An 18,406-nucleotide genomic window follows, 5' to 3' on the forward strand; every position below is an offset into this window, starting at 1 on the left:
GCAAAATACCAGTAGGCGAGAACACTGAAATATATGGCTTGGATTTAAACACTCTGGGGGTATCAGGTTGGCAAAGGCTGTGCTAGTTAAATCAGCCATTTTGATTTGCAAATGCCAATTTTTATGGAGGGAAAAGATAGTTAAGACATGTTTGAATCTTCCACAGGTATAATTTTTGAGAGCTCCAGAGAAGATGGCTTATGTTAACCTAAAGGAAATTGCACTAATAGTTGGAGTGGTGGCAGCTTGCTATTGGAACAGCCTGTTTTGTGGCTTTGTTTTTGACGACGTTTCAGCCATTTTGGACAACAAAGATTTGCATCCTTCTACTCCTTTAAAAAATCTCTTCCTGAATGACTTCTGGGGGACTCCTATGTCTGAGGTAACTGATTATCATCCTGTAGAAACATTGACAGCATTTTTAGAGTGTGTTGCTGAGCCGAAACATGGGCCACATTCGGACAATCATATAATGGCTTAGACTGGTTTTTGATTGAGGGCTTTTTGTCTGTGTCTGCATCCCCTTCCCTCCCATTTTGCAAGCCTCAGTTAGGTCAGGAAATCTCTAACCATGATTTCCCATTCCACTCATACTGAGAAAGTAGGGTTACCACACTTGAAACGAACCAGGGCATTTCATAGTTTGAACTAGTTTGAGATCTTGGCTTGTTCAGAAACCAGTATTGGGAAATGATGGTTTGTTAGAAATTTCTTGGTTTAGATGTTGCTCCTGCAAAGGGTGGAGTGAAGGGGCTTTGTTCAAAAGGCTTGTTCATATAATGGCTTATTAAGCCGATCTATAATTGTCTGAAGTAGGCCAGTGGCTCGCAACACCCAAACTTTAAAGTTCTTGATGAGATTTTATGAAAAGCTGAAAAATTAGTATTATACAGTACCTTCCACAAACTTTATTTTATAATTTATATGTTCACAATCTTGATCATCCAAACACAAAGGAATACAGGGACACTGAACATAATTCAAGCTGTGGTACCAAGAGAAGAGCAATATTGTTTTCTCTATATCCAGTTCATGACTTCATGAGCTTGTACAAAAGTTGCCAAAATAACAGCACCCTTAAAAAAAAGATGGGAGGTATTGGCAGAGCAAGGTAACCATGAGGTTTGCAGGAGCACCAAAAATGTCTGTTAAAAAACCCAAAACCACCAGTAAGGATTCAATGGCCATGGATTGCTGTCTTGATTGGGTTGGGTGAGGGATTGTAAAGCAGGTGAGAAGTGGAATGGAATGGGGCCACTAAGAGGAAGAGGAACAAAGATATAAAAAGGCACAGACAGAGAAGGAAAAGAGTGTCTCGAACCCCGAACAGAAGCTCTCCAATCTGCAGCAGTTTGTTGCAGGGCTCCGCTTGTATGATCTAGACACTGAGCCCCATCTGCAAAACTGCAAGCTTTGCAATAAACAAATAATCAAAGTACATAAGCTTGTGGGTGGGGGTTGGGACAGGTTCTTTTTATATACTACTGGGCTGAACAGGCAGAATTGGGATGAATGCATCCAAAGCTCAGAAGGACATCAAGGAACTTCCCAAGCTTCCCTCGAGTCCCTCAAGCCAGCAGACTTGGGAGAGCACAGGGAAGGTCTCACATTGTGCTGAGCTTTTTAAATGTAGAGTATGAGGCTTTCTTATGAATTCTGTACAGTGCCCAGCAGTCTCAGGGGCAGGGATTTGTGTGTACAGTCGTACCTTGGAAGTCAAACAGAATCCATTCTGGAAGTCTGTTCGACTTCCGAGATGTTCGAAAACCAAAGAGCGGCTTCTGATTGGCTGCAGGAAGCTCCTGCAGCCAATTGGAAGCAGTGGGAGCCCTGCTGGACATTCAGCTTCCAAAAGAATGTTTGAAAACCGGAACACTCACTTCCACGTTTGCGGTGTTTGGTAGCCGGAACATTCGACTCCCAAGTGGTTTGGGAGCCGAGGTACGACTGTATTGCTTAAGGTAGGGTTTCTTGCTACTAGTGACCATATTTGTGAAGCCTGCATCTGAGCAATATCTTTCTGAATGTTGGGAGGTTTGCTTTTACGGTGTCTGCCTTCTTGGGAAGACTCAACTATGTGTCTTGCTTTTAGGCTTCTGATTTTATGCTCCAGTTAAGCTGTTTCTCCCCAAAGATGGATATATCCCCCCCCCCACACAGTTCGATCTACATGTGGGTCTGTGTGTTTTTGTTTTTTAGGAGCGAAGTCACAAGTCATACAGGCCGTTCACTGTGCTCACATTCCGTTTGAACTACCTGTTCAGCGAGTTAAATGCTGTCTCTTACCACTTCCTGAACGTCATCTTCCATGCAGTTGTTTGTATCGTCTTCCTCAAGGTCTGTAAGCTTTTCTTGGACAACAGGAGCAGTTTGGTTGCTTCCTTACTGTTTGCAGTGCATCCAATACATACCGAAGCGGTAAGTAAGCCTGAAATGGCTCTGTGGAGTTCTTGTTAAAGAACAGTTCTCTTAATGACATATGGAAGAAGGGACTCAAATTTCAGCAATGACAGTCTTGTATCTGTCTTGGGAAGGAGAATAGGAACATAGAAAGTGGCCTTGTATTGAGTCAGACCGTGATGTGTTGAATTTGTCAACTTTCAAATTCCAACAATCTCAAGAAGTTGGTTTGGCACGATAAAAAAAAATTCTAAGAGTACAACTGGAGCATTTTTGTCATCTTCTCTGTGGCATTCAATGACAGGCATTGAAGTAAGCTGTCACTTGTCTTTAAAATGAGCTTACCTTGTTGGCTGTGGGAATTGTATCAGGGTTAACTACAAAGAGAATTCTGCTACCGTAGCTACATAGTTCATTTGCATGAACATATCCTTTGGATGATGGCCTAGATTAATATGTTAATATTCTCTCTCTGTTTCTTTCCATCCCTGTTAAGGCAAGGGCTGAAGCTCAGTGGTATAGCTCATCCTTTGCATTCAAAACATCCCAGGTTCAGCCCCTGATTTCTCTAGACTGGCGAAGGTCCCCTCTTTGTAACCCTGGAGGGTCACAGCCAATGTTGACTATACAGTGGTACCTCTGGATACGCACACCTCTGGTTGCGTATCCTTCGGGTTACGCACGCCACGTGCACAGAAGCTCTCTACTGCGCTGCAAGCTTGTGCAGAACAGACTCCTCCAGTTGCGAATTCCTTGGGATCCAACCGGAGCTCCGGCACAGTTCCTGTGCGCAACCGGAGGTACCACTGTACTGAACCATAGGGTCTGACTACATATAAGGCAGTTTCTTTTCTTCCTGTTGCACTGTCCAGTTTGGGCAGTTTCATAAGCCTCACTGCTCCTTGAGTCCCTTTTCAAAAGATACGCTTTGTCTGTGAGTGCCATTAATATTGTAGCTTTTGTATCATGCCCTCCAGATGTTGTGAACTCCAGCTCTCATAATCCCCAACCAGCAAGTCCAGTGCTCAGGGATGCTGGGTGCTGAATTCTAGTCGGCTTTCATCATCCGGTTTAGTGCTTCAAAGGTAGCAAGCGGCACTTTGAATTAGACCAGGAAACAAACCAATGCAAAGGGTATTACGTGCTCCCATCGCTTGTTTCCTACAGGCAGCTGCCTTCTGCACCAATTGAAGCTTCTGAATTTACTGATAAAGCAGTGAATTTACTGATGAAGCAGAATCCTATATAATAATGTCCAAGATGTGCCTGCGTCCAGTTGTCCCGTGTGTCCCTGAGGTACTGCGCATGTACCCCAGAGACACAGGGATTGGACAGCAGAGACTGCCCGCGCGCACTCTCCCCCCCCCTCTGCCTCCTCCAACCGCCGCTCCCGCCGGACACCGCCTCACTGCAGGGCACGTCAGGGAAGCGAGGGTGGAGGCCGGCGAAGGCCTCCTCACAACCCTCCCTGGCCCGTGAGGAGCGGCGGTTGGAGGAGGCGGGGGGGGAGAGTGCGCGCGTCCTTCCTGTCGGCGGCTGGGGGAGAGGAAGGAAGGAGAAAGCGCTCCTCCGTTCCTGTCCCCCTGCCGCCGACAGCAAGGACGGGTCCCAGGGTTCAGAGAAGCGCTGCACAAGCGCTTCTCCGAACCCTGGGATGTCTGCTTCCTGTCGGCGGCTGCGGGAGAGGAACGGAGGAGGAGAACACAGCGCTTTCTCCTCCTCCGTTTCTGTCCCCCTGCCGCCAACAGCAAGGACAGGTCCCAGGGTTCGGAGAAGCGCTGCGCAAGCGCTTCTCCAAACCCTGGGATGTCTTCCTGTCGGCAGCTGCGGGAGAGGAACGGAGGAGGAGAACGCAGCGCTTTCTCCTCCTCCGTTCCTGTCCCCCTGCCGCCGACAGCAAGGACAGGTCCCAGGGTTCGGAGAAGCGCTGCGCAAGCGCTTCTCCGAACCCTGGGATGTCTTCCTGTCGGCAGCTGCGGGAGAGGAACGGAGGAGGAGAACGCAGCGCTTTCTCCTCCTCCGTTCCTGTCCCCCTGCCGCCGACAGCAAGGACAGGTCCCAGGGTTCGGAGAAGCGCTGCGCAAGCGCTTCTCCGAACCCTGGGATGTCTTCTTCCTGTCGGCGGCTGCGGGAGAGGAACGGAGGAGGAGAACGCAGCGCTTTCTCCTCCTCCGTTCCTGTCCCCCTGCCGCCGACAGCAAGGACAGGTCCCAGGGTTCGGAGAAGCGCTGCGCAAGCGCTTCTCCGAACCCTGGGATGTCTTCCTGTCGGCAGCTGCGGGAGAGGAACGGAGGAGGAGAACGCAGCGCTTTCTCCTCCTCCGTTCCTGTCCCCCTGCCGCCGACAGCAAGGACAGGTCCCAGGGTTCGGAGAAGCGCTGCGCAAGCGCTTCTCCGAACCCTGGGATGTCTTCCTGTCGGCAGCTGCGGGAGAGGAACGGAGGAGGAGAACGCAGCGCTTTCTCCTCCTCCGTTCCTGTCCCCCTGCCGCCGACAGCAAGGACAGGTCCCAGGGTTCGGAGAAGCGCTGCGCAAGCGCTTCTCCGAACCCTGGGATGTCTTCTTCCTGTCGGCGGCTGTGGGAGAGGAACGGAGGAGGAGAACGCAGCGCTTTCTCCTCCTCCGTTCCTGTCCCCCTGCCGCCGACAGCAAGGACAGGTCCCAGGGTTCGGAGAAGCGCTGCACAAGCGCCTCTCCGAACTCCAGGATGTTCTAGCGCCCGTTATTAAACGGGCTGAAATACACTAGTTTACTGATAAAGCAGTGTAGAGCAGTGCTTCTCAAGTTATCTGATCTCAGGGACTGGCAGTCCCTGCCCCACCCGCCATTTGCCAGGGACCTGTACCATATTTGGTCCATGAAGCATCCTGTCCAACCTGGGCTGTGTTGTTGTTGTTTGTTTGTTTGTTTATGAATTTATATACTGCCCTATACCCGGGGGTCTCAGGGTAGTTCACAGATGGGGTGATAGAGTCACTGAGGACAAGCAGCCAATGACTCGCAGACCAGCACCAGCCTGTGTACCATCACTTTGAGCATCACTAGTGTGGAAGTTTAACCGTGGATTTGAAATGCAGGTTCTAAACATGGCTGATCAGTTGTAGAAATAAACAACATTGAAGGTTTATTACAGTCAAGCTCCAAGCACTCAACTCCTGGGAGATGGTTCCTCTAACTGAATATGTTCTATATTGCTCTGTGGTGCTTTTATAAGCTACTAAAAGCCTCAAAAAATGAACAGTACATTTATTATGGCAAAGGCCAGTCTTCCCAATCTGGTGCCCACCAGATATTTGGGGCAACAACTTTGTTCGACACCAACCACCGTGACCCATGTTCGGGAACAGTGGTGGTCTTGTAACCCTTGGAGGGCACCCTGGGAAAGGCTGTGCCCTCTGGAAATTGGTGCATGCATGACTTTTGAGCAAGCACTTGCGCATGTTGCACATGGTGAGGCTATAAATGCATCCAACAAAAATGTCATTGGTTAGGCATGCTTTCTCACCACGTTATGTACATAAATAACAGAGCAATCCAAACAAAACAAAAATAAAAAATCCTTCCAGCAGCACGTTAGAGACCAACTAAGTTTGTCATTGATATGAGCGTTCGTGTGCATGCACATGAAAGCTCATACCAATGACAAACTTAGTTGGTCTCTAACGTGCTGCTGGAATGATTTTTTTTGTTTGTTTGTTTCGACTACGTCAGACCAACACAGCTACCTACCTGTAACTAGAGCAATCCTAATTAGGATTTGAGTACTTCCATTTATCAGCCACATGAGGGCACAATAATGCTATACTTGACATCATCTGCCACTAAAGTAGTAGAAGCTCACTCCACTTGTCTTTGCTTTTTTATTTAGTTTACTTTTGGTACAGGTGCCCCTAAGGATTGCATTTAACCTGTAGTCTTTGTTCATCGCTTGCATAGATGGTTTATCTCCGGTCTTTACATCCTAATTTTGTTTACCTAATGATCACTCTCTTCCTCTTCTGTTTAGGTAACTGGTGTAGTGGGCAGAGCAGAGCTTCTCTCCTCCATCTTCTTCCTAGCTGCTTTTTTGTCATATACCAGGTCCAGAGGTCCAGAAAACACGATTGGTAAATATATGCTTTGGGTCATGTAGTGTTTCTTTAAGACACAATGACCTCTAAGAGTGTAGTCCACAAAAGAAAGGTATCTAAACTGCCCTTTGTGTTGGTCTCTGGTGCTCCCTTTTCTTCTGGAAAATGTGGAGTACTAATAGTGCAGTCCTAGTAGTAGTAGTAGTTCTTACTACCAGTGGTATACCAGTATAGTACTCTACTGGTAGGAATTAGTGAGTGTGAGTAAGAGGCACTCTTCTTAAATCAATGCATTCTGATTGTTTTTACTCCTAATTCAAACCCTGTTTGGCCTCAAGCATCATTAGGAACATAGGAAGCTTCCATTGGTTATCCATTGGAACATAGGAGTCAGACCATTGGTCCAACCAGTTCAGCATTGCCTGTGCTGCTTGGAAGTGGCTTTTCAGGGTTTTAAATGGGAGTCTCTCTCAGCCCTGCCTGGAGATGCTGCAGGGGGGGGGGAGGAGCTCCTAGGATGAGTTCTATTCCATCTGAATGTGCTTGTTAACCCTTTTAGGTTCATTTTTAAAGGAACATATAGCCCTACTTGCCACTTCTAAAAACTTCAAAAACAGGCAGCATATACGAGGATTGCTTTCTAAGTCTGTGTCAGTAGGTGAGAATGCTACATTATTGTTAGCTTTTGGTACAGTGGTACCTTGGTTCTCAAACACATTGGTAGTCAAACAACTTGGAACACTGCAAACCTGGAAGTAAGTGTTCCGGTTTGCGAACTTTTTTCAGAAGCTGAACATGCACCGATTTGAGCATTACGCTGACAATTTGAGTGCCATGCTTCTGTTTTGAGTGTTATGCTGAGGTCTGTCTGTTTTTGCTATTTATTTTGCATTTTTGTTTTTGTGGCTCTTTTTGTTTTTGTGACTGTGTGGAACCCAGTTTTGTGAAACCCAGTTCAGCTACTGATTGATTGATTGTGGAACTGCAGTACATTGTTTATTGCTTTCATTTTATGGATCAATGGTCTCGTTAGGTAGTAAAATTCATATTGAATTGCTGATTTAGGGGTTGTTCTTAAAAGTCTGGAACGGATTCATCCATTTTGCATTACTTTCTATGGGAAAGCGTGCCTTGGTTTTGGAACGCTTTGGTTTTGGAATGAATTTTCAGAACAGATTACATTTGAGAACCAAGGCACCACTGTACTAGCAGTAGGAATGTGCTTTGCTTAACCCAGCATGATTGGCTTGCCCACCTCAGTTAGTCTACAAAAGAATGAGGAAATTGATGATAGCTCCCAATTCATAAAGTATTGCTAGTCATGCTCTCAGCAGTTGCAAATGACACCTTTTTCTTTCCCTAGATTTTTTGCAGGCTAACCGTTTGTCTCTTTTGCATTGCAGTGTGGACTCCTATTGCAGTGACTGTGTTTCTGGTGGCTGTGGCAACATTATGTAAGGAACAAGGAATAACAGTGGTGGGAATCTGTTGTGTCTATGAAGTATTTATAGCTCAAGGGGTAAGGAACTCATGCAATCTCATTCTAAGCCTATGGTTAACCCAAGAATTGTGCAGTTTAAATAGTTTTTCTTGGGCACATTTGCTAGTTTTGTGATAATACGCTGTGCTCATGTGACCACCTATTTTATTTTGTCATGCTTGGGTGGGTGGCTTGCACCCCTCAAAAAGGTTTGTGGCAGCATAGAACTAAAAATGACCTCAAGATAATCTAGTCAGTCTTGCTGTGCCAGAACAGACTGACTGAAAACATTCCAGGCTGGTTGGCTCACAATGTTGGAGAAATTTAAAAGGGGTTCCTAGGCTGGAGGTTACCCTCCCAGAAACCGAAAATAAAAAGGAAGCAGGCTTCAAGTGGAAAAAATAGGCCTTTATTGAAATACAAATGTGCATAGGGACAGCCTCAAAAATGAGGAGGCTGTAAAAGAACCACATCCAAAGAAATGGGCTTTTATACATTCCCAGTTTCCACACATGATTTCTATTCACTGATCAAACTAAGCAAGCTTAATAAATGCAGCCCATCATCCTGAGCCAATCAAAATCTTTTGGCTCCTCAGATCATGTGATTTACATATAACCGTTCTTCAGTGTCTTTCTTTATTAAGACTTTGACTAATTTTCCTGTTCATTAAATGTCTCTCAGTATCCTCTTTCACTTGTCTACCAAGCAATTCAAGATGAATCACCATCTAGGGATGCTTTGAAAGCATCCCTCCCATTTAGCCAGTTGAACAGAACTTCCTTAGCATCATTCCACTCTGTTACAAAATCCTGGCTTTTCTTCTGGCTCCTCTGAGAAGGGTGGGGCAACTGGGGAGGGGAGTGCAGACTCTTTCATGTTTCTAGAGATCCGCATCTGAGCCAATAGGGGAATAAGTAATCAAATAATCGCCCTTCATAAATGTATGCAGCTTACGGTATAAAAGATGGGATGGGGGAGCCAAATGCATGCAAGCACCCAACAAAACACCAATAGAAATGTTTTCAATTTAAAACAGGCCGACTTTTTAATTTGGTGAACTTTAAGACTTTTTAATCAAGGTTTAAGGTAAAGGTAAAGGGACCCCCGACCATTAGGTCCAGTCGCGGACGACTCTGGGGTTGTGGCACTCATCTTGCTCTATAGGCCGAGGGAGCCAGCATACAGTTTCCAGGTCATGTGGCCAGCATGACTAAGCCGCTTCTGGCGAACCAGAGCAGCACATGGAAACGCTGTTTACCTTCCCGCTGTAGCAGTACCTATTTATCTACTTGCACTTTGACGTGTGTTCGAACTGCTAGGTTGGCAGGAGCAGGGACCGAGCAATGGGAGCTCACCCCGTCGCAGGGATTCGAACCGGCGACCTTCTGAGCGGCAAGCCCTAGGCTCAGTTATAATTGCGGTGTTTAGAGTGAGAGAAATAGGTTTCCTCCCCCCACCCAGTCCTTAAAATTAACTTGGAAAACATGCTATCCTCACGTTCGCCCACCTTATTCTCTTCTTCACTGGAAAGGTTCTCTGAAGTTGTTCATAATGTGCGTACATATTATATCTGCATTCTTAGATATTTTGCAACTTCTGGCGATAAGCATTGTGGGGCAGGGGACTGTCACAAATTGGATTTTGGGTTGTGTGTTTTTCTTACTACTCATGGCCAGGACAGGACCATAGGTTGACCATCCGTGATATATAGATAGATAGGCAGGCGGATGGATGGGTCAGTGGATAGCCATCTTTCTCCCTTAAAGCAAAATAGTTAGGCCTTTATTTTCAGAAAGATCTTTTGTCTGAGATCCAACAAGTGTGGGCGGGGGAGAGAATCCTTAATGCTTTGGTGATGACTAGGTGTGCAGTCCACACCAGCAGCCCATGAGGCACACTGAAGCAGCCGCTTTGGGTGGCAGAATCGTGTGGGGCAGCAGCACTCCCATGGGTGCCCTGCCACCATTGGGGTTGCCGGGTGGCGGGTTCCCAGGAGATCTCACCAGAATCTGCCACAGCTGCAAAACCTCAGTAAGTAAAGCAGGGGCTGCGAAATGGGATGGGTCATTCCTGTGTACCACACTGCCACGCCATGACTCCCCAGAGAAAGCAACCCAGCCTGGCAAACCTCCGAAGTACATGGAATCAGAGGCACTGCATGGCCCAGCAGCTAATGGAGTCTTTGCAGTGGCTGCTTTGGCTGAACAGAGCCACCACAAAAGCTTCCAGCAGCTGGAATCCGTAAAAAATACAGCAGCAGCAAACCATTAACAGCATCCATTGAGCCACTTCACTCTTGCAAGGCTCTATCAATTTAACTAACCGTAACTGTATTCATTGTTGATGTTGGTTCACGGCAGTGAATGGCACTGAAAGGTTTACTTTGCTTGAAAACTAAGCTTTTTCTTTTTCTCTCTCTCCCCCCCCTTTCAGTATACCTGGCCTATTCTTTGGGATACGGTGTTACAGATTCTCCGAGGCAAAGGCAGCATTCCTTACTGTATGCTCCAAATGCTGTTGAAGCTGATAGTTCTGATGTTCAGTACTCTGCTTCTTGTTGTGATCAGAGTCCAGGTCATTCAGTCGCAGCTGCCAGTGTTTACAAGGTAAAAAACAACACACACACCCAACATATAATTATGAAATGTTACAACTTGGTGATGAGTAGGTTTTCACCAGGTATCCACTTGGATTTATTGCAGAGCTGATATTCTTTTATATTGTTTGATTTCTCTGAAAACTAAGATATGTCCCTAATTCATGTCCTTAAGAAGAAGATATGCAGAGCCTGCTGGATCAGGCCAATGGCCCATCTTGTCCGGCATCTTGTTCTCACAGTGGCCAACCAAATGCCCACCAAGACCTCTGTGCAACAGCCCGTCTCCCCACTTGTGATTCCCAGCAGCTGACAGAACATAGTCATCATGTGCAGTGAGCCTCTCTTTTAACCATGGCTTAGAAACTATAATTTTGGTGCTGGTTTGGCTGTAACACTAAATCACAATTTAGTGTTACACAATGAGCCTGAGGCAAGTCTTGGGCTTGAACGAACCCCCTCCTCTGGCAAAGCCACAAGGAAGGATATGAAAGGTTTTGTGTACATTTTAGATTAACCACAGCTTTCCATACTGGCTAATCTTTACTTGTTCTTGCTAACCATAGTTATAATATGAAGAGATCTCATAGTAGAGATTAATAATCACAGGTTCAGGTTCAGGCCTCAACTTGACCTCTACTTGTGACTCGTTATTAGGTCATTGCAAAGACTTGAAGGCAAAGGGACTTTCACACAGGGTGTTAGAAATCAGAAGGCACACGTAGCCCCCCCCCCCTTTGCAGGCCAAATGTACTCTTGCATGAGTCACTTGTGGACATCAGTACATTCCAAAGTTCTCCTTAATCCATTCTGGCCGCTGAGCAGCGGTGAGAAAGAATATATGCTGTCAGATTGACTTAACTGTTACGCCTCATGGCTTATATTTGTTAACCTTAGCAAAGCTTGAACAATTATGGAGTTGGAGATTTCAAGATTTTTCTCATCACTCCAACTTTTCTTACAGCAAATTGCTACGATTTAAGTTCAGAATCCGCTGTCCTTTGCAGTGTCTTGGGATCTCCTGTTACCCAGAAGGGTTTAAAACAGAACCTTTGTTGTTGCTTTGAACTAGGTTTGATAACCCAGCTGCTGTCAGTCCATCTCCTGCAAGGCAGCTGACTTTCAACTACCTCCTTCCCGTGAATGCCTGGCTGCTGCTTAATCCCTCGGAATTGTGTTGCGATTGGACGATGGGCACCATACCGTTGGTAGAATCTCTTCTAGACATCAGAAATGTTGCCACCATCGCCTTCTTCTGCTTTTTGGGAACATTGCTCGTCTTCAGCCTCCGCTATGCTGGAGATTCTTCCAAGACTGTGTTGATGGTAAGTGCTGTCTCACTGTGATCTAGAATTGAAATGGAAGAACGGTCCATGGCCAGAATTCACAGGAGAAAATCAACTTGGCTGTTCTTTCAGACAACCCTTCTCCTGCTCCAGAGTTCTGGTGCCTGTCTCCTGCCACTGTACCTGAAAATATTCATATTTGGATTATAAAGGAAACTTTTTTGCAGGTTTCTTCATGAATCTGATTCTGAGAAGCTCTTTAAGTCTAACACTAGACGCATCAAAGGGCCCTGAGTGCCTGAAAATGAAGATGCATTAGTGTTGTTAGAATGACTCCTTAAAGTGCTGCTTAAACTGGTTAACTGGGAAATCCATTTCCTTCCTTTTAGAGCCTTTGGGTATGAGCTGTATTCATACACCTTTTAGGGGCCATGCACCAGGGACTTGCACTGCCAGATTCCCCTGCTTCATATTAATTGATCCTTGCTACTTATGTGCTCATTCACCTCCACTACTTTGCTTCCTCTGTTAGACCATTTTGCGTTCATTCGCTGACACGTGGGTCCTTTTGGACCCGGGAAAGGGTAGAATGGACTTACATGTGGTCCGCTGACAAACGCGAGAGCCAGGAACAGAGCCCCTAAATTAACCCCTTAAATTAACTCTCTTTTATATATTTGTTACCACCACCTAGTAGGTCCTAACATGGCTTTCTATTATTTAGCATGACAACATATTAAGCCGAGTTAGATCAGTGCTCCTAAGAATGTTATTGGTAACCATCCAATTGGTACATTGTATAGCTATAGTTTAAGGTTGCATGGTATGTAGTGCCTTCTCAGTAGTGGCACCCGCCCTGTAGAACGCCCACCCAGCAGATGTCAAGGCAATAAGCAACTATTTTACTTTTAGAAGACAACTGAAGGCGGCCCTGTTTAGGGATGTTTTTAATGTTTGATGCTGTACTGTTTTTAATATTCGGTTGGAAGCCACCCAGAGTGGCTAGGGAAACCCAGCCAGATGGGCGGGGTATAAATAAAATATTATTATTATTATTATTATTATTATTATTATTATTATTATTATTAATTATTATTATTTGTCAGTAGTTTGCCATTCATTTGCCCCATTTTTCAGTGTATCTCTTAACTTTGCACTGTCTGCTTTGCAGTGACTGCCGATTTCCCCCTCTACTCTTATCGCTCCTTGTAATGTATCCCTCCCTCCCCACCCCCCTTGGTAATGTGTTCACACAATGTGGGCCGTGTTGGCAGCAAAGTTTTTTGTCAGGTTACAACGACATCATGCCAGTAGCACTAGGAACAGTGTGAACATTAGGACAGGAATATTTTTTCCCCTCTCCCCCACACGCTCATTCTAGGGATGAATCAAAATTTGTGAACAGCAAGGATGCTGGCAGCTGCTCTATTACTTGTTAACAGCCATCCCTGCTACAGAAATGGTGTGAGAATTCAAACAAAAATTCAATATAGGAGCAGTCCCCAGGGCGATTCAGGACTCTTGAGTAGGCATGTCTTGCAATCTGGATCAGCTGAAGCCACAACAAGATTTTTCTTCTGTTCATTTTACAGCTCACTTGTCCTACAGATTTGATAAAGTGTGCTGTTGGTCATGGTTTCGGTAGAACTGAAGGAATGCAGTTTGCACTTCAAAATTATTGTTACTTTATTATGAATGTCAGAGTGCCCAAGAAGAAAGGTGGTGGTAAATAAATGTAGTAAATGATACATTATATGAATATATGCACAATTTGCAATTCCAGCTAGTGTTTGTGTGTCTTTTTTCCTTTTGCTTTTTTTTTTAGGCACTTTGTTTAATAGTGTTGCCATTCATCCCAGCCTCCAACCTTTTTTTTCCTGTTGGCTTCGTAGTAGCAGAGCGAGTGTTGTATGTTCCCAGCATGGGATTCTGCATGCTAGTAGCCCATGGGTGGAAAAAGCTCTCGAGCAACAGGTAGGTTAAAAGTTACTGCTTGTGGGTGAGAATGGGGTTCACAGGGCAATTTAATGTTGTGGCGTTGCATGCATGGCAGCTGTCTCTGTGGCTCAAGCTCTTAACTCGCTTTACCATCTTTTTCCATTAACATGATTAGCAAAGTCATGGGTAATGCGCCCTTATGTGTCATTCCATTTGGCCAGGAGGCCATTTTTGTGGATATCCCATGAGAAATGTGACAACGGCTACTCTGTCCTTCAATATGAGGATAAAGCTCCAACAACAATAATAATAATTATTATTTAAGAATTTATAATCTGCTCTTTCTAAAAATGTGGCTTGAACAAAATCAACAAAGTGCAAAATAATACCATTTTTTTAAAGTCTCTCTCAGTTGTATGCAGTGTGCATAGCATGAAATTGCCTTGCTTAAATTGTAAAAATATTTTGAAAGTAGCTATTTAGTAACTTGCAATGGGCACCTATGTCTGCCTACCCACCATTGCTTTCAATGAGGCTTACTCCCCGGAAAGTGTGCACAAGATTGCAACCTTAAAACACTCTTTTAGGCAGCAGTCCTATACACTTACCTAGAAGCATGTCCACATGAACTCAGTGGCGCTGAGGATTGCCCTGTTAAATCAGTCTTATAAACAAGCCTACAGAAGTTACTAGCCTGCAGAAAATGTTCACTAGCCTTGGGATTGATGGAGGAAAGACAGGCAGCTCCATCCCTTTTGCAGCAGCGCACTACATTTTTTTTAATGGTTGGCATGGAGAGGGCTTTGCTTCCCTGGCCATTCACTCTATTCCTCCTGTAATGTGCTTGCCTACATCCAGTCACTTTGACTACCAGGCAAGTGCTTAAATGCAAGGCTGTATAAAATGGTAAATACCCTTCTGAAACGAAAAGTTACTCATTGCTGGAATGTACTGCAAAAGATTTCAAAACATTTAACCTCTTTTATGTCTACCACAGCAGTTCTCCCCGAGTACAGTAGCAAAGTTAACCCCATTATGTTACCTAATAAATATTTGTTGAAAACAATCTTGAGTACATCCTATACAGTGAGTAAAATCCCCCCTTTTTCTCTTTCCCTCGGTTCCCATAGCTATTACATATTTGTGTTTGCTTCATATAATTTTCCACTAAATATGATAAAAGATCTTTTTTATATTTGATCGAGCCCTTCTTATAATTGAAACATCATGTGGCTATTATAAAATGGTTGTGTTTTCAATTTGAAAACTGAACTCCTGCTTTTCCCTAAGTTGGAACAAGGAAGGGAAAGCAGATCGGGGAGTCGTCTCAATTGTAGTTTAACTGTACAGCTTCGTGAGGCATGATTTAAAATCCATACTTGTCTGAAAGCGTAATTTCCTATAATACATCCTACCAGTAGACATTATAGTTTAGGGATCACTAACCCATTGCCCACAGGCACCAGGTTCGTGGCCCTTGTGTATTAATGGCTGGCACTTCCTTTGTCCATAGAGGAGTTTTTCTAAATGGGGAAGAAGTAGAGGCTTGGTTATTGTGGGTGGGATGAGACTGAAAGAGGTTCCCTTTGGTAGAGACGGCGAGGGAGAAGTGCCTGTGTGGTCTTTGTGGGAGGGAGGTGTGGCGTGTGAGAGAGGAAAAGGCATAAATGGTGTGTGAGAAACGGTGTCTATGAGTGTGGTCTGTGAGAGACAGGGAGACATGTACGGGCAAGAGCAAGTGAGTGTGGTATGGTCACCTCGTATCAATCTCTATTATGATTGATCAACCCCAAAACCTGTGCATCTTTTGTATATTTTTCCTGGTATTGGGGTATGATTCTTCCTGATAGACGGCAATAGCATTGTTGTGGGGAGGGGGACCATATTGTATGACCCACACACAATCAGGACACCAGCAGGACATAGGTGACTTCCTTTGGAAGCTTGAGGTTGTCATAGGGGCAGTGAGGATCAGCAAGGACTGTATTTACCCTAATTTGTGTTGGGCAACTGTAGCATTATAGATTATGGTAGTCCCATCCATGGTAGGGAAACAGGGTCCACCAGTTTGCGCATTGCAAGGGCACTTTCCCTACAAACAGGACCATTCTTGCTTTGAACCTTATTCCAAGGATTCCAGTAGGCAAGGAACCCTTCTTGGATCCTTGCAACATCCCTGTCCTCTCAATATTCCTATCCTGAACTGAGCCACATGGTCACCCTGCCCTGCAGGGCCGTCTTAAGCATATCTGGCACCGTGGTGCGAAGATCCCTCCGGCGCGCCCCCCCCATTTTTCTCAGAGTTCTTGACCTTTTTTTAGGGGGCTGACACCACACTTGCATATTATCTCTGCTTGGGAAAAGAAAACAGGAAACATAAGCAAGATGTTTTTGTTGCCTGTTTATTGCGTGAGTACAGGGCTGATACCTAATCCGATCAGCCACCCCCACCCTGCTGGATTTCCTCCCCTTCAGTAATGTATGCATCATAACCTCATGGTAATTCCCTCCTCCGTCCCCCAGGGAAGAGCTTTAAAGTCAGGAAACGCTGGAGGGATAAGCAGGCGCCTCGCTCCACCGAACGCAGCCAGGCAGGTGCTGCACCTACCGCCGAGGCCTCGTGCTGCTTCGGAGCAGAGAGTCTTTGCGTGCTCCTCCCCCCTTCACTCCCTTGGACTCTATAGGAGGGCAGCTCTCTAGGTGCTCGAATCCCCGCTTGCAAGTCCCACATGCAGCCCCCTCCCCAGGGCGCTCAGGGGGCCTCTTGACTTCAGATACTTTCGGCTCTGAGCTCTCGTCATTTCCGCCAGTGTGAGAAAGGTGGGGGCTGTGAGAGGGGAGTGAGTGAGAGAGAGAGAGAGAAAGAAAATGTGCGGCAAGCATGCAGCTCCGCAAGGGAACAGCTTTGGGAACAAAAGCAACGAGAGAGCGGGGCTCCTGGCATTGCTGCTGCTGCCGCCGCTCCATTAAACCTTGCCACCCTCAGTGCTCAGAGCAGCACCGGACAACATCCCCATGCATCCTGGAGCGGCAGCCGCCACCTCTCGCCCGCAGCTGCCTAAGGCCACCAAGTGTGTTAATCGGATCATTCTCTCCCTGCCCCAGCTCTTATCTATACTAAACTATAGTGCACAAAACGGCAACGAGGGGCTCTAGGAGGAGACCCAGGGCAAACCCACCACCACAGCCTGGTCTGAACTCCCACCAAGCCAGCCAGGCAGCTGCCCACAGCGCCCTCCCGCCCAACGGCTCCCTGCTTCAGTCCTGAGAGATAGACTTATAATTTTTACTTTGTGGTGGTCCAGGCAGGCGGCGAGAGCCTTGAGGGAGTTGAGGCGGTGCTGGAGGCGTGCGCTGCGCCCCCCCAGGCTGTCCACTGATGCCGCCAAAAGACAATGCCGGCACAGCGGGAGAGCAGGAAGTAGAGAAAGAATCTCCTGCCCCTGAGCTGGACTCCGCCCCTTCCCTCCATGCTGCCCAAGCAGCTGAGGACTCCCTGCGCCCCCAGTGGCAGCTTCAGGCACTGCAGGGCTCTTTCCGAGCTCTGTTCAGCTCCGAGTCTCAGCTCTTCTCTGGAGTCCCGGACAGCTCCAGCTCAGCCCGGACTCCCAACCAGGCACCCTCCGGAGCTTGGCGCCCTGGCGCATTGCGCCACCCAGCCCAGCCCTAGAGCCGGCCCTGCTGCCCTGCCTGTTTTCCTATATAGGACGAAGAAAGGGCCTTAGCCTTCATACGCAATGAGAATGTGTGTGCATACACAATACCTCCATTGACACAAATGGGAAAGCATGTGCAGAAGATCTATATCTACACCTCAGATGCGCACACAGAGAGAGATCTCTAGATCACGCTTTGTGTTCTCAAACCAAGAGTCAGATATGTTTTCAACATCTCTTTGAAAGAGCCATAATTGCTTTCCAACATTGCACTTGGTATGAAGTTATTTGTTACAGCTTACTAATTACACCTCTAGCCACGCTAATCCTAATAATTAGTCTCAGATCTTTTTATATCAAAGAAACAAATGATTAATTTTGTTTTTCTCTTACATTGCTCTCTCTTTTTAAGAATGAGAACAAAGAAAATGTAAATTAGGTGTATCTAAGGAGAATCTGTTCCAGCTTGACTTTACTGGAAGGGGAGATACTATCAGTTACTGAATTTTCCCCCCAGCAGATTTTTATTATTATTATGAAACGAGATGCAGTTTATTACGTAATTAAAGTTCCTTTTCATAAGTACATTTTCATAATATCAGGGGCTATATATAGATCCAGAGTAATATCTGTGAATACCAAACATGCTCTTTAGCCTTAATCATTTGAATCCGTCTTAAGAGCTTAGCAAGATGTAAAATAGCACATCATTTTGGTAATTTATTTCATTTTCCCCCATGAGTGCAGAAGATACCATAGATCCATCAGCAGCCTTGACATGTATATGAACAGAGGAATGTAAATTGCAATGCACGCTTCTGATGGGATCACAACCACAGTGAATCAATACATGGCAAGAATTCTGAATCACAGTAATGCACAGTAATGCGGTTTTCACCAAGCGTTGTTCTGATTCCAGCCCCGTGTGAATTGTGCCACCAGCCTGTCGCTTAACCGGTTATTGTCTCAGTACACAAA

The 18,406-nt window shown here is 45.9% G+C and overlaps 1 protein-coding gene across 1 annotated transcript in view; it reads left to right on the top strand.

Moving 5' to 3' along the window:
* Positions 1-18,406, top strand: part of TMTC3 (transmembrane O-mannosyltransferase targeting cadherins 3) — a 38,324-nt gene that overhangs the window by 8,060 nt on the left and 11,858 nt on the right. Inside the window, exons 3-9 of the mRNA XM_035127794.3 lie at positions 167-382; positions 2,200-2,418; positions 6,406-6,505; positions 7,873-7,988; positions 10,386-10,558; positions 11,621-11,873; positions 13,660-13,808. Coding sequence (XP_034983685.3) covers positions 194-382; positions 2,200-2,418; positions 6,406-6,505; positions 7,873-7,988; positions 10,386-10,558; positions 11,621-11,873; positions 13,660-13,808 — 1,199 coding nt within the window. The 5' untranslated portion in view covers positions 167-193. The remainder of the gene's footprint in view (positions 1-166; positions 383-2,199; positions 2,419-6,405; positions 6,506-7,872; positions 7,989-10,385; positions 10,559-11,620; positions 11,874-13,659; positions 13,809-18,406) is intronic.

The sequence above is a fragment of the Zootoca vivipara genome, chromosome 9 (assembly GCF_965207765.1).
Source record: "Zootoca vivipara chromosome 9, rZooViv2.hap1.1, whole genome shotgun sequence".
NCBI lineage: Eukaryota > Metazoa > Chordata > Lepidosauria > Squamata > Lacertidae > Zootoca > Zootoca vivipara.